At 39.9% G+C, this 16,928-nt stretch overlaps 1 protein-coding gene across 1 annotated transcript in view; it reads right to left on the minus strand.

The window, feature by feature from the left end:
• Window positions 1–16,928, minus strand: part of C2CD3 (C2 domain containing 3 centriole elongation regulator) — a 171,377-nt gene that overhangs the window by 89,914 nt on the left and 64,535 nt on the right. The window contains exons 21-27 of the mRNA XM_053708737.1: window positions 15,730–15,998; window positions 14,288–14,374; window positions 13,581–14,201; window positions 12,621–12,938; window positions 5,212–5,350; window positions 3,557–3,621; window positions 2,521–2,720 (exon numbers count right to left, since the gene is read on the minus strand). Of these exons, the coding sequence (XP_053564712.1) occupies window positions 2,521–2,720; window positions 3,557–3,621; window positions 5,212–5,350; window positions 12,621–12,938; window positions 13,581–14,201; window positions 14,288–14,374; window positions 15,730–15,998 (1,699 nt within the window). The remainder of the gene's footprint in view (window positions 1–2,520; window positions 2,721–3,556; window positions 3,622–5,211; window positions 5,351–12,620; window positions 12,939–13,580; window positions 14,202–14,287; window positions 14,375–15,729; window positions 15,999–16,928) is intronic.

The following is a 16,928-nucleotide window of genomic DNA, read 5'->3' on the forward strand; positions in this document are numbered from 1 at the left end:
TATTTTATCAACGGTGTTTGTTATATAAGTTTGTATACTACTCTCTCTTTTTGTTTGTCTTCCTTAATACCCAACAGGATTAATGCCACACTGCTTGATATCAATGTGTACTGTATGAAACCCTAAACAGCTAAATGGGGTACATTCCTATTATATGTCATTATGATTTTTTTTTTACTATCCTAAGTATCATGCTCATGCAGCAATGCATACTAGTACAATGTATACCCTAAAGCTTGCAGCTTTCCGTATCTAGCTCATGGATAGGATCGACTATTACATGTTTGTTTGTTTTTATTTTTGTGTTTGTATTTTAGGTAAAGTTTAATATTAAAACCCCAATACTGTGGTACTAACACATATTTCTTAGAACGCTCATCACTCTATTGAAAACTTAAAGTCACGATTTTATCTGTGCTCTATACTTTTACATTTATGTCAATGAATGCTATCTAAACTCAATGTACTGTCATCTCTGCCTTTTCACCCACCCCGTGAGGTGGGCTGATGATACAACTTGCATTACTGTACCCTTTAATGGTTATAAATACAAATTAAAAAAAAAAAAAAAAAGGAAATGGGATAAACCATGAACAAGGGGACCAATCTTTAACAAACATACAGTTACAATGCACAAACTGTAGAAATTTGTAATCACTAGTAGGTAGGTATAAATAATATATGAATCCCTGCTAAATAGAACAGAGAAAGAGATTAATCATATGAGAGACCCTCAAGATTTATCCACAGAATGAGAGGGAAATCTAATGCACCTTAATAAAAGACAATATAATAAAGGAGCATGCATTAGCAATAAGTTGCCACCAGATGGCGACAAATACTAGTACACACAGTATTTAGTAAGAGAAAATAAATCATGAAAAATAAAATTGTAGGATATATGATTTATTATAATAAAACACTCCCATAATAAAAAAATAAAAAAAACTCATCCCTCCTATAGGCAGTATTGTCAGTATAAATAAAAAACAGATATAAAACACCTTAGGAAGGGAATACACCTCTATCAAGGTCTAGGCTGAATAGGTTTAAAGGGACACTGAACCCAAATTTTTTCTTTCGCGATTCAGATACAGCATGCAATTTTAAGCAACTTTCTAATTTACTCCTATTATCGCATTATCTTCATTCTCTTGGTATCTTTATTTGAAAATCCAGAAAGAAAATTTAGATGCCGGCCCATTTTGGTGAACAACCACAGCACTTCCCAGTCTGTCAGCATCAATCGACAGCTGACAGGGACATGGAGAGAAAAGAAAAAAACAGGAGTAACCAACCCTGGTTTTCTATATAGGGGTTGCATAAATGTTAGAAGTAAAGCAAAGACTACCTCGCCGCCTTCTAACTGCTAAAAGCCACCACTACTCTTGCTAAAGAGATTGACGTGGACACAGCTAGACCCCAATCCTTGCTTGCAGGAAAAAGTACTGATTAAAAGGATTAAATTCTTCAGACACCAACTTCGCACATTCTCCATTGACAAAGGCAAAGAGAATGACTGGGGATTATGGGTAAGGTAAGTTACACTTAACAGATTTGCTGGGGTGCTCTTTGCCTCCTCCTGCTGGCCAGGAGTTGAATATCCCACTAGTAATTGGAATGACGTTGTGGACTATCCATGCCATAGGAAAGAAAATCTATTTATTTCCAATACTGTCTTCAATAATCTCAATTCTTGTATGTGCTTTTAAATGGAAACATGCTTTAAAAATGACCATCAAATATATAAAGGTATTTAATAAGTTTGAAGATGTAAGAAATTTTCACAAAAAAAAGCAACAAGGGTCATGTTCTCAAGATGGAGGGCCACAGGTTTAGAAGTAATTTCAGGAAGTACATCTTTACAAAGAGAGTTGATGATTCACAGAACTGACTTCTAATAGAGGTTGTAAACACCTTAAAGGGATACTAAACCCAATTTTTTTCTTTCGTGATTCAGATAAAGCATGCAATTGTTACTTCTATTCTCAATTTTTCTTCGTTCTCTTGCTATCTTTATTGGAAAAAGAAGGCATCTAAGCTAAGGAGCCAGAAAATGTTTGGTTCAGAACCATGGGCAGCATTTGTTTATTGGTGCTGTCCAATAAGCAAGGACAACCCAGGTTGTTCCCCAAAAATGGGCCGGCATCTAAACTTGCATTCTTGCTTTTCAAATAAACATACCAAGAGAATGAAGACAATTTGATAATAGGAGTAAATTAGAAAGTTGCTTAAAATTGCATGCTCTATCTAAATCACAAAAGAAAAAATTTGGGTTCAGTGTCCCTTTCCCTTTAAGGGAATTTGAGAATGCCTGGGGTAGACATGTAGTCATAAGGATTAAACTTACACTTCAGAAGGAAATATGGACAGACTTTTCTCCTGACACAGTCAGTTAATATTGCTATGTTACAAACAGGTCTGTATAAGAGCTGTCCTGATGTTATCAAATTAGATCTGTTGCTGTGCTCCTACCTAGGTAAAACAGGTCACCATCGCTAGCTGAATTATGTTACACACCTCTGGCTGTGTTGCTTCACTTCGGGCCCTTCGTTCATCCTTGAGATGTACAATGCTTTCCAAGGGGGTGATGGATACTTTTACTTGGCCCTGGCACTGCCCAGCAAAGTCCACTATATTGTACCATCCACAAACTGAGCTGAATCCAGACAGCAGAGGAGAAAGATCCACAGATGCAAACCCCAGGACTCGCTCCACATCTGTAGAAGATAATTTTATTTTCCTGAAATAAGGTTTGATCACCCATAACGTTTTTCTTCTATATTATTTAAAGCACACTGATAAATATATTCCCCTCCCCCCAAATGCAATACCCCCTTATATGTACAGAAGCCTTAAGACGGATGTCCTTCTCTTATTTTGCTTCAGAGCTTGACATTACACTTCTCATTAGAATCCATATGTCATAAATATTTATACCACTGCAGCTTCTGCCCATCTACCGCTGCAGAGTCAGCAAATTCATAGGGGTTTTAAAAGGGACAGAAAACATCATTTTTATTTCCAGATTCAGATAGAATTTAAACACATTTCTAATTGACTTCTATTATCATATTTGCTTATTTCTCTTGATATTCTTTGTTGAAATAGCACCAATGCAACACTGGGAGCTAGCTGAGCTCTGAACCAATGACAAGAGACATTTATGTGGAGGCAGCAATCAGCAGCTAGTTCCCAGTAGTGCCCCTAAACCTACCTGTGCCTGCTTTTCAACAAAGTGGATTGGACAACTGAAGTAAATTGGAAAGTTACTTAAAATTGCATGCTCTTTATAAATCGTAAAACTTTACTGTCGTTTTAACCACTTGACAACCCATTCGGCTTCTTATGAAGACCTTATTCTTTGTTTATTTTATTATAATTTATATTTTTACACATGGTTCTATAATTACAGTACATGGAACTGATGGTCGTGACGCCGCTGTAACTTACTAAGTATGAGGTCCTTGTACTGATCCCCGAGTAAAAAGGTGTACGCTTATACAAAATGACAGCCATAAATCCGCCTGCAGGCTACTTACAGCTCACACTTTACCTGTTTTATGCCACACTTTGAAGACAAAGGTTTGTTGTGGGTCCAACAGAAGCTCTTTGTTGAGTCTATGGAAAGAAAGATATGCGCACAGGGTTACTCTCATGCATAAATCAGTTCTTGTCTAGGTCTGTGTGTAAGGCTTTGCTACTAATGATCAGGTTCTAATGCAATTAATTTTGTATTACTGCTCCTAGCTTACTATAGGGTCAATCACAATCAGAAAAAAACTTATGAAATGATTTATCTATAAAAATCCCAATAGCCTTTAATGGTGTTTTTCTTTTGATAATCATTATATACGTTTTTCTAAAGGACTGTGATCTACCCTATGGGCTCGATTTATTAAGCCTCTACGGCAGCAAGTTCTCTCAAGAACTTGCTTGCCGTGATTTATCAAGCAGCGGTCACCAGACCGCTGCTTCCCTAACATCTACGCCACCTCTATTGTGGCGAAATTCAATCTCCTTGGTCGAGTCCGACTGAGGAGATTGACAGCTCCTGCCCGCGCGTTATTGGCTGTGCGCGGGCAGGGGGCGGGATTGCGCTCGTGTGCAATGTTAATTACCTGCAGGTAATTTCGCCCCGCCTCAGCGTTGATAAATCTAGCCCTATGTATTTAACCCACACAACAGGGTTAAGCACATATGTAAAGTTCCACTTAGGAATACATTTTATTATGGTAAAACAGGAAACTGGTGGTGATTGGAGACTGCAGATCCCGACTGGCCCACCAACAGCATTCTGCTTGGCAACTGCAAGACTTTACCTATGCGTTTAACCTCTTAGGATTACACACAAAGGGGTGGATAACAGTCCTTTAGAAAAGTATCAAATTATTTTCTACATACCCCCCCAGGACACAATCATAAAAAACAGAAGTTTTCAAAACTGAATAACAACAAAATTATCAAACAATTGCCCTATACTTAAAGCAATATAAAACCCACATTTTTTCTTTTCTTTCATTATTCCGATAGAGTATGTGATTTTAAACAACTTTCCAATTTACTTCTATCATCTTGTTTGTTTAGCTCTCTTGAAATCCTTGAAAACAATACCTAGGTAGACTCAGGAGCTCACCAAATGCATTTAACTAGCTCCCAGTAGTGCATTGCTGCTTCTTCAAGCAAGGATACCAAGAGAATGAAGCAAATTAGATAATATAAGTAAACTGGAAAATTGTTTAAAATGATATTCTCTATCTGTATCATGCAAGAAAAAGGTGGGGTTTCGTGTCCTTTTAAAATGTGGAAGTCCCATTTCTACGGATTACAAACAACTGTTGATAATAATCTATACTTTATTTCAGCCATTTTTGAGTTTGCAAATTCAACAGTGAAGAGTAGTTAATAAAGTCCCATATATTACCAAACAAACGGTCACTGTACCCATAATGCCCCTGTTCTAAGACACTGATAAACATGGCATTGTCAAGTTAAAATGTCGCATTAAGCAACTAATTACTACAGTGCTGGTTAGCACACAGATTACTGATCCAAGGAATAATAAAACATTAATAAAAGAAGAAGAAAGATTTCTTCATAATTTCCAAGACACAGAGGGATTAATATTAACTTGTTATTACCCGTTTGAATTAGCTTTATCATGAAGCCCCAGACAAAGTTATAAGAGGAGATTCACTCTTCAGTTCTTACCGAGTCTGATGTTGAAAATTCCAAGTTGGCGAGTCAGTATTCTCTATTATTGGTGTCATTACTGCTGTTGCACTGCCAGCCACTGAAAAGGACACGCAGGACGTAGGAGCAGACACTGCCCGTTCGGTCAAGGGGCTCCCTGTAACACAACGTGACATAAAAAAAACTAACACATTGCTCTTCAAATGTTTATTTCTGGCTCCTGAATTTGTTTTAGATGAATCTACACGATTCATACACAAAACCTTTACAAAACCTCTACAAAACCTCCTTAAATGGATATGACACCCATTTTTTTTTCATTCATGATTCAGAGAGAGCAAGTAATTTTAAGCAACTTTCTAATTTACTCCTATTATTTATTTATTTTGTTCTCTTGGTATCTTTATTTGAAAAAGCAGGAATGTAATCTTAGGAGCCGGCCCATTTTTGGTTCAGAACCCTGGGTAGTGCTTGCTGATAGGTGACTAAATGTAGCCAACAACCATCAAGCGCTACCCTGGGTGCTGAACCAAGGCTTACGTTCCTGCTTTCCAAAATAAAGATACCAAGAGAATGAAGAAAAATTGATAACAGGAGTAAATTAGAAAATTGCTTAAAATTGCCTGCTCTATCTGAATCATGAAAGAAAAAATTGGGTTTCATATCCCTTTAAAAAGTGTAGCTGGCCACTCTCCTGTGTGCTGGAGACTTTGTGGTCATAAGGGTACCCCCTACACATTTGGTGGTCTTGTCCCAAAATACAACCTCTCTGGAGGAAGCTTTTTAACACTCTTTGCGCCCTTGATATTAAACCCCCGTTTCTCCCGGAAGTTGCTATTCTCCATATGAAATCCCCCAATCTAGATGAACCCACAGAAGCCCTGACCATATATCTTTTCATGGCAACAAAGCTAGCCATAGCCAGAACCTGGAAAAAGAAAAAGACACCATCCTTAACATAAGTCATGAGCATTATCAGACAGATCAGACTAATGGAACAGTATCCACATTGGGTCCTGGATAAAACGGACTTTCACCTAAGAGTATGGTCCCCTTGGCTGGTTATTCATCCAGATTAGACATAATCACTTAGGTTCAACCAAATTAGATGGGAGAGAGATAGAGAGGGGGGAGAGAGAGAGGGGGAGAGAGACAGCAAAAGAGAGAAGGGGAGAGAGACAGCAAAAGAGAGAAGGGGAGAGAGACAGCAAAAGAGAGAAGGGGAGAGAGACAGCAAAAGAGAGAAGGGGAGAGAGACAGCAAAAGAGAGAAGGGGAGAGAGACAGCAAAAGAGAGAAGGGGAGAGAGACAGCAAAAGAGAGAAGGGGAGAGAGACAGCAAAAGAGAGAAGGGGAGAGAGACAGCAAAAGAGAGAAGGGGAGAGAGACAGCAAAAGAGAGAAGGGGAGAGAGACAGCAAAAGAGAGAAGGGGAGAGAGACAGCAAAAGAGAGGGGGGGAGAGAGACAGCAAAAGAGAGGGGGGAGAGAGACAGCAAAAGAGAGAGGGGGAGAGAGACAGCAAAAGAGAGAGGGGGAGAGAGACAGCAAAAGAGAGAGGGGGAGAGAGACAGCAAAAGAGAGAGGGGGAGAGAGACAGCAAAAGAGAGGGGGGAGAAAGATAGCAAAAGAGAGGGGGGATAGAGACTGCAAAAGAGAGAGGGGGAGAGAGACAGCAAAAGAGAGGGGGGAGAGAGCGCAAAAGAGAGGGGGAAGAGAGAGAGCGCAAAAGAGATGGGGGAGAGAGAGAGAGCGCAAAAGAGATGGGGGAGAGAGAGAGCGCAAAAGAGATGGGGGAGAGAGAGAGCGCAAAAGAGATGGGGGAGAGAGCGCAAAAGAGAGGGGAGAGAGAGAGAGAGCGCAAAAGAGAGGGGGAGAGAGCTCAAAAGAGAGGGGGAGAGAGAAAGCTCAAAAGAGAGGGGGAGAGAGAAAGCTCAAAAGACAGGGGGAGAGACAGAGCGCAAAAGAGAGGGGGAGAGAGAGGGCAAAAGAGAGGGGGAGAGAGCTCACAAGAGAGAGATGGGAGAGAGAGAGCTCAAAAGAGATGGGGAGAGAGCTCAAAAGAGAGGGGGGAGAGAGAACGCAAAAGAGAGGGAGAGAGAGAGCTCAAAAGAGAGGGGAGAGAGAGAGCTCAAAAGAGATGGGGAGAGAGCTCAAAAGAGAGGGGGGAGAGAGAGAGCTCAAAAGAGATGGGGAGAGAGCTCAAAAGAGAGGGGGGAGAAAGAACGCAAAAGAGAGAGGGAGAGAGCGCAAAAGAGAGGGGGGACAGAGAGAGCTCAAAAGAGAGGGGGGAGAGAGAGAGCAAAAGAGAGGGGGAGGGAGAGAGTGCAAGAGGTGGGGAGGGAGAGAGCGCAAGAGGTGGGACCGCTGTACTGCAAAAAATGGCCCGTGTGAACAGGCTTTAAGACTAGTTTAAATATAAACCGGTAAAATCCACCTAGACTAATTATCTGGTATATACAGGATTAAACATATATGTAGGCATATATAGAAAAAGTCTTATTTAAGGCAAATAACACACTCAATCTATATGAACCATAGGAATAAGAATAATGAACCTAATACATTGAATACAGGGCCCACGTGAACAATATATACAATGTATACAATACTGGATATAATGCAATATAAATCCAGATAAAAAGTAATAGTGTAAGGAAGTCTCACCACTACCAAAATGTATTAAACAGATGCATATATGGTTCTTTTTTGTTGAAACTGACTGGTTGCTGCTTGTCCACAAATGGTGTCCTTCGAACCACCTGGAGTAGGATAGAAGCCAAAGAAATCTGGTAAGAAGCAGAGTGCAACCAGATTCAAGTCTAGAATATCAGTATAGGGCAAATCACTCTATTTGAATGCACTTACAATGTAAAAAACAATTTATTGCACGGTGTATAAAATGAAGAAACAGATACTTCCAAAACACGGTATAATACAGCTCAGTCCCATAGAAGCGTAGGATCCCTCTATGGAAAGTGTCCTTGTGTCAGCGTTACTTCGAGATACAATGTCCGTACTCGTACATACGACCAGCATGTATATGATGCCGGATGGTAACTCAATTTCCTTAATCCAGAGTGGGTGTGTACTTTGTCACACGGCTACAGATGCTTGTTCAATCCAATATACCTGGAGACCCTCTCTGGATTAAGGAAATTGAGCTACCATCCGGCATCGTATACATGCTGGTCGTATGTACGAGTACCGACATTGCAGCTCCAAGTAACGCTGACGCTTTCCATAGAGAGATCCTACGCTTCCACGGGACTGAGCTGTTTTATACCGTGTTTTTGTAGTATCTGTTTCTTCATTTATACTACGTGCAATAAATTGTTTTTTACACTGTAAGTGCATTCAAATAGAGTGATTTGCCCTATACTGATATTCTACACTTGAATCTGGTTGCGCTCTGCTTCTTTCCAGAATTCTTTGGTATCTAAAAAGAATATTCTAGGCTTAAAGGGACATGAAACTCACATTTTTTCTTTCATGATTTAGAAAGACAATGCAATTTTAAACATCTTTCTAATTTACTTCTATTGTCTAATTTGTTTTATTCTCTTGATATTCTTTGCTGAAAAGCATATCTAGATATGCTCACTAGCTGCTGACTGGTTGCTGCACATAGAAGCCTTGTGTGATTAGCTCGCCCATGTGCATTGCTTTTTCTTCAACTAAGGATATCTAAAAAATGAAGCAAAATAAATAATAGAAGTGAATTGTAATGTTGTTTAAATTTTTTATTCTCTATCTGAATCATGAAAGAAAGATTTTGGATATAGTGGCCCTTTAACTGCAGTTTAAAAACAGTAAAAGGTTTACAGTTCAGATGGCGACTGCAAACATGCTCCTCCCACCGGATTACTTTCAGGTCTGGAATTCCTGTAGAGTTTGTATGTAATTAATAGGAGCACATTACAAGTGGTGCACTATTTAGCACTCCTGCTCGAGCGATACATTTAAAATGTCATGTTCTGTCTGAAAGTTTAATTTTGGCTTTACTGTTCGTTTAAACATTAGAAAAGAATGACCCTTTAAGCTAATAAACGTTGGTGTTTTTAATCAGCAAGTAGTGTTAAAGGGACATAAAAGTGTAAAAGAAAATGCGTTAATGAGAACATGTTATTACACTTTTGCTTGTATATACCTTAACTAATCACATAGTTAACGGCACTGGGAGCTAGCTGAATGCATATAGTGAGCCAGAAACAAGAGGCATTCATACAGATGTTGTACAAATCAACAGCTAGCTCCTAGTAGCGTACCACTGCTTCTGAGCCCACCTACCTATTCAACAAAGGATACCAAAAGAACAAAGTAAATGTGATAAGTAAATTGAAAGCCCTCAATTGTGCATGTTTTGTCTAATTCACAAAGCTTAATTTTCATGTTCCTTTAAGGTATAAGTTTACAATAATAAACAGAAGATAATGACAAGAACAAGTGGCTAACTGCTATTTATGTAAGCCTTTTCTGACCATTAAAAGGGACGTAAAACAGGTTGCGATCTGTGCATATCCTAAAAGGGCTAATTAATAAAAATTAGTTTGCATAAAAAATTGTTTAAATATAGCTGGAAAGTATTTTAAAATAATTTTCAAAAATAAGCAAAATGAATTACATTGCTAAGCTGCCTGGTGCAGTCAACTCCACCCCCCTTATCAATGTTTACACACAGGCATTGTATTTCAACGGAGTTCACAGCTTCTAGGCATGCTCCAGTAGATAATCCCAATGCATGTTTGCATTCTACCAAAACACAATAGATATAGATACAGCCATAGAAGGAAATGTGTGGGGGGAGTTAGAGCTGTACAATTCAGAAACTAAAAAACATAAATTATGCTTACCAGATAATTTTATTTCCTATTGTATAAGGAAAGTCCACAGCATCATTCCTTACTGTTGGGAAATACTGAACCTAGCCACAAGGAGGAGTCAAAGACACCCCAGCCAAAGGCTTAAATACCTCTCCCACTTCCCCCATCCCCCAGTCATTTTGCCGATGGAACAAGGAACAGTAGGAGAAATATCAGGTTATAAATGGTGCCAGAAGAAAAACATAATTTAGAGGGCTGCCCATCTGAGAACACGGACGGGGGCCGTGGACTCTCCTTATACAGAAGGAAATTAAATTACCTGGTAAGCATAATTTATGTTTTCCTTCTTAATATAAGGAGAGTACACGGCATCATTCCTTACTGTTGGGAAATCTATACACAAGCTCTAGAGGACACTGGATGATAATGGGAGGGACAAAAAGAGAGGCGGACTCTAATCTGAGGGCACCACAGCCTGAAAAACCTTTCTCCTGAAAGCTGCTTCAGTCGAAGCAAAAACATCAAACTTGTAAAATTTATGTGAGGAGGACCAGGTAGCCGCCTTACAAATCTGATCCATAGAGGCCTCGTTTTTAAAGGCCCAAGAGGAAGCTACTGCTCTAGTAGAATGAGCCGTAATCCTCTGAGGAGGTTTATGTCCCGCTGTCTCATAAGCTAAGCAGATAACACGCCTTAACCAAAAAGATAAGGAAGTCAAAGAGACCTTCTGACCCTTACGCTTCCCAGAATAGACAACAAACAAGGAAGTAGTTTGTCTAAAATACTTATTGCCTGAAGATAGAACTTCAAGGCACGAGCCACGTCCAAATTATGAAACAAACGTTCCTTTGAAGAAGAAGGATTGGGACACAAGGAAGGAACCACAATCTCTTGATTGATGTTGCGGTCTGACACAACCTTAGTAAGAAATCCTAACTTAGTACGTAGGACAGCCTTATCAGAATGGAACACCAGATAAGGAGGCTCACATTGCAAGGCAGCAATCTCAGATATTCTGCGCGCAAAAGCAATAGCCAGTAGAAAAAGAACCTTCCAGAACAACAATTTAATGTCAACGTCATGCATAGGCTCAAACGGAGCCCATTGCAAAACCCTAAGAACAAGATTTAGACTCCAAGGAGGAGAATTAGATCTAAATACAGGTCTTAACCTAGTCAAAGCCTTAACAAAGGACTGTACATCTTGAATCTCTGCGAGCCTTTTGTGCGGTAAAACAGGCAGGGCCGAAATCTGTCCCCGCAGGGAACTGGCAGAAAGGCCCTTCTCCACTCCATCCTGGAGAAACGATAGGATCCTGGCAACCCTAACTTTATGCCAGGAAAATCCACGCTCTTCACACCAGAATAAGTCGATTCTCCACACCTTATGATAGATGCGACGAGTAACCGGTTTACAAGCTTGAATGAGAGTATCAAAAACTCTCTCAGAAAAACCTCTCTTGGCTAGGACTAAGCGTTCAATCTCCAACGCAGTCAGCCTCAGAGAATCTAGATTTTGATGAACAAAAGGAACTTGTTCCAGCAGATCACTGCAACAAGATAACTTCCACGGAGGAGATCATGACATCCCCACCAGATTCGCGAACCACATCCTTTGCGGCCACGATAGAGCAATCAGTATTACTGATGTCTGCTCCTGTTTGATGCAGGCCACTACACGAGGAAGGAGTGGTAACGGTGGGAAGATGTAAATAAGACTGAACCTCCAAGGCACTGCTAATGCATCTATTAGCTCCACCTGAGGATCCCTGGTCCTCGACCCATATCTGGGTAGCTTGGTATTGAGACGGGACGCCATGAGATCTATCTCCGGCGTCCCCCACCTGTTGCATATCTCTGCAAACACTTCGGGATAGAGAGACCATTCCCCCAGATGAAAAGATTGTCTGCTGAGAAAATCTGCTTCCCAATTGTCCACACCCGGAATGTGGATCGCTGACAGCGAACAGCTGTGGGCCTCTGCCCACTCCAGAATCTGAGATACTTCCCTCATCGCTGGGGAGCTTCTCATTTCCCCTTGGTGATTGATGTAAGCCACCGAGGTAATATTGTCTGATTGGAATCTGATAAACTGAGAAGAACCAAGAAGGGGCCAAGCCTTCAGAGCATTGAAGATTGCCTGAAGTTCCAGAATGTTGATCTGGAGGGAGCATTCCTCCTGAGTCCACTGGCCCTGTGCCTTCTTGGCACCCTAAACAGCTCTCCATCCTGTGACTTGCGTCGGTAGTCACAATCTCCCAGGATGGTCTTAAGAAGGATGTCCCTCAGGACAGATGATCTGGACAGAGCCATCAAGAGAGCGATTCTCTTGAGCGAAATCTTCTGACACTTCTCTGCCATCCTCCCGAAAGGCAAAGAATGACTGGGGAATGGGGGAAGAGGTATTTAAGCCTTTGGCTGGGGTGTCTTTTCCTCCCAACAGTAAGGACTGAGGCTGTGGACTCTCCTTATATTAAGAAGGAAAGTGGCGAAGCACTGCAGTATAAATTTGCAGGTAAAGTAATTAAAGTACATATTATATGTTGTCTCTATCCCAACTTGTTTTATGTCCCTTTAAATATAAGAAAAGTATTAGCCAGACATTTACCCTTTAAGCTTAGGTGCATCGCCCTCTCCACCACTATATTCACAGCAAACGTGCTCTCCAAATCTAGTTCTTCTATATGGTCGCTTGGGCTTGTCACAGGGATCTCAGGTTGGGGCTTCTGACCTTTACCAGATGAATCTTCATCATGGTTCTTAGAGAAGTCATCTGGTTCATCTTCTTCACTGCAGCTTCTCTCCCTGCTGTAGCTCAGGTCATGCGTGAACACAGACTGGTGATAAGCTGAACACAGCGCAATGTGAATGCGCACTGCAGCGCCCCAGAGATTAGAAACATTGTGCTTGAACATGGGATAAACACCTGCAAATGTAAAGAAGAAAGTAACTAGCTGAACATCTAAATGAAATGATACAAAATAAGTAAACTGACATTATCCAGAAGTGGTGGAACTTAAAAAAAAACAAAAAAAACCCAAAAACATAACAGGTACTTCCTACTTATGCGCAGACAACAGAAACCCATGTGAGAAGTCTTTCTTGATCCATGAGTTTATGGATAGTCATACTTGCTATCTGGGACAATTTTGGAGCAATGCAATGCAATATTTTTGGAAAGGGCTGACCCACTTTATCTTGTTTAACAGTGTCTGTTAAAAGACTACACTCAATTATTTGGCAACTGCAACCTTGGAATATTTTGCAAGTTCAAGGACTTATTGGGCAAATGCTGTATAAAGTGGTCTTTTTCTTTTTATTAAATAGTAATATACCACTTCTGTGCACTACCCCCACTTTGTAAAAATAATTTTACAAGTAAATATATAGAGAGAGAAATAGAGGGATAGAAATAAATAAAGAGATAGATGGATAATAGACAGATAGATAGAGATAGATAGACAGATAGACAGGTAGATTGATAATCAGACAGGTAGATAGGGCTTTATAAGACTTAAAATAGCCTAATGTACAAAAATACAGAATGCCAAGAGAAAATTCTACTTACCACTGACTGTAAGTGTCCTAGAGGTTCTTTCTGCGAGTGGTGTAAGATCCACATAAGCACATCCCAGGAGGCGGTCAGTATCCTGCGGCCTTGGGCCACTAGTGTCTTTTCCATAAGAAAGCCACACCTGAAACTCCAACCTCTCCTCCCTCAGATACCATAACAGAGGCCAGTGCCGTATCAGCTCTATGCTCTTAGTCTGCTCAAACATTACAGTGGCCTGTCGTCTATCTTCTGCCAGCTTTGGCCTCTTGAGAGGTGAGCAGACGGCTTCCTTATCATACAGTTTGTACCGTAGGTAACAGTAAGTGCTTCTGTGAATGTGCTTATGCCCTGCCAGCAGTAAGCAGTGCACTGGCAGCCATAGTTTAGGTATAGCGACAGAGAGGCTGATTAAATCTTCTTTTGTCTGCCACTCATCATCTCCATGTACACTAGATTCACTGCTGTCTTCTTCACTCCAGCCAAGACCCTGAGCAACCTCCAGCACGCGCTCTCTGTCTGAGGGATGGGCAAACCTAACCGAGATCTCAAGGCCGCCCACAATGGCCTTCATTATATCAGCACCGCTGGAAATCTGGGCATCTTCGGGAACCGTAACTGGGTACCAGCCATTTACTCCTAAAAGAAATACAGTTTTGTGAAGTTTAATTTGTAGGTAAAGGCAAATAGTCAGACAATGGTCTATAAATAACTCTTGATGTTACCTGATCTTTTGGTAATCAGCTGTTTTGTTGGTATCTTCACCACTCCCAGTAAGTGGTCGCAGGCCAGCTGAGATCTGGCTGTAGCAGCTGTAATCACAAGACACACTTATACATTACCCTTCTGTAGGTTTAGAGGGACAATGTGCTTACTGTCATTGTGTACAAATCAGTCTGACATAAAAGTGCAAAAACAGTGATAAATTACAAGAATATTAGCAAAACTCGTACAGAAAGTTAATGCACATGGTAACATAACAAGAGCATTCCGCTACTGGATACACATACAGTAATTCACACAGAGCTTGATTATTTTAAATATCATCATTCATCTATGTCATAGTTTGAAATTTAGATGAAAATTAGTAATCAGTGGTGCCAGACATACATATTTTAAGGGATGGATTTCATCTATAGTTATATGAAAAATGTGTCAAGTTCTGATCTAGGTTTCATATTCAGTTTTACTATTGAATTACCAACATGCACACGTTCCCATATAAACAGTTACAACAAAATGTAACAGGCGATCAACTGCCACTGAGCATACTAGGGCAAACCGATAAAACAGCACCTACTCCTTGATATATCCACAACCTGGCTCCTTGCCCTGGTCTGCTCATCAGGGGTGGCTCTAATTAAACCCTCTTTGCCCCATATATGCTAACATTTGTATGCAACATTCTACAGTCGCCATTTTATGTGGCGATATATTCATGTTATATATACCCTGCAGCCTGTAATATAGCACAGTCATAGACACAAGGTTATAAAAACTTCCAATAACACAACAGTTAGTCTAAATAAAAATTGCAAAACTATCACAGCACAAAAAACAACATTTTACAGTAACCTTCCAATCTACCTCCCAAGGGTTTAAAATATTTTTACAGATAATAGAAAACATCTATGATAGTTGCAATGTATTAAAAAAATATTGTATCACATATTGTACCACAGGGTGTTCTGAGTAAACTCAGGTTTGTGGTCAGGTGTGTGGTCTTTACTGTTTTTTTCTTTTCTTTCTATCTTTATACCATTGTACTGTCAAATGTGCTCATCCTACAGCCAAACACAACATTCTGATTCTGTGCTCACAGTGAGAATATCATCTGCAGCGAGACCCACACCTAACATTTGTTATGCTAACCTGTGTAAGAGACGTGAACTGTTGGTAAGTCAGGGCCCAACTGTCTGGGGATGGACCAGCCTGATATAATTCAGGAATAGTTTGCTCTGGAAATGGTACAGGTGATCTAAGCTCTATTTATTGACAGATGAGCACTTTTCTCTATATGTGTTATTTAGCGCAGCAAATGTATATTTTTCTCACCTTACAACATTCTCAGCATTTATGTCTTGTAGGTTTCACAATTTAAGAGTTAAATTATTGCTTTTAGCATCCTTGTGTACCCTATATATCAAGGTTTTACCAAGTTTATTACCTGAAGCTACACTTTGGTGATAAATAGTAAAAGTTATTTCAGAGTAGTGTAGAACCTCTGCCAGACTGCAGTTTTCCCCTCCGCTCCTCTGAATAACCAGGTTACAGGGGAACTCTGAGTGGTGGTCAAACTCTGGCGCAAAGGTGCGGGCCACAGTGCGTGTTAGGCGTTTCTCTGCCTCTGGCAGGAAGGATGGGTGTATTGCGACATAGGAGTTCACGCCAACATCAGCAGTGTATTGAAACGTAGGGTCTTGCTCCGCCACCAATCTAAGGTTAACAGACAGGAGATAAAGGAAAATTGCAAATTAGAACTAATTGGTAAAAGGACAAACTATAAAAAGTCTCCTTTGTAAAGCTTGAATTATTAGAAAGGGCATTTAAAATAGAAGTATTTTTGCGAAAATGCTTCTAGTGAAGTTAATGCTGTTTTTCAGCGGCATACGTACATATGCTGTGAGGACCTGTGCACAAGTATTCAAACATTACACCTTCTCAGAGAGTCAGCAGTGGCTTGTATGACAGAAATAAAGTCTTCACAGGCACAATACACAAAAACTCTCTGAGCTTGAATACTGGTACACGGGTCCACTCAGCATATTTGTGTATGCTGCTGAAAAAAGCAATAACTTTTAACAGAAGCATTTTTGATAATGAAAGTAAAATTGCAAAATTGCTTCTATTTATTACTGAAATGCACATTTCAATTGTGTCCTTTCTGTCCCTTCAACATAAAAAAATATGATGATTTAGCTGATAAAAACTTTCAACTGAAAGCAAATTAACAACAATCTACAAATACTTAGTATGTCATAACAATATGATTATATATCACATAGCATTGGCTACATCAAGAAGAAAAAAGTAAAAAATGTGAGCAAAAATAACATCTTGTTGATTTCCCAAGATTTACTGTAGCTAAGGGATAGTAAAGTAAAAATTAAATGTTGAGACTGTCAGGGTATCTGTGAGTAACATTAAATAAACTACAGATGCATTGTAGAATCTAATATTTCATTATTTTTTTTGTAGCTAAAAACCTAATTTGATTGAATTGGTCTCATAACAGACTAGCCCCAATCCCCCTTTTTCCTGATTACAATACATCCAAATGAGAACAAAGGGAAAACATTTGGTCTCATTAGTTCAGGCAGTTATTTCAAAGAGATGTTCAATATATGGCTGCTCTGTTTAAAGCTG

This window comes from Bombina bombina, chromosome 3 (genome assembly GCF_027579735.1).
Source record: "Bombina bombina isolate aBomBom1 chromosome 3, aBomBom1.pri, whole genome shotgun sequence".
Lineage (NCBI taxonomy): Eukaryota > Metazoa > Chordata > Amphibia > Anura > Bombinatoridae > Bombina > Bombina bombina.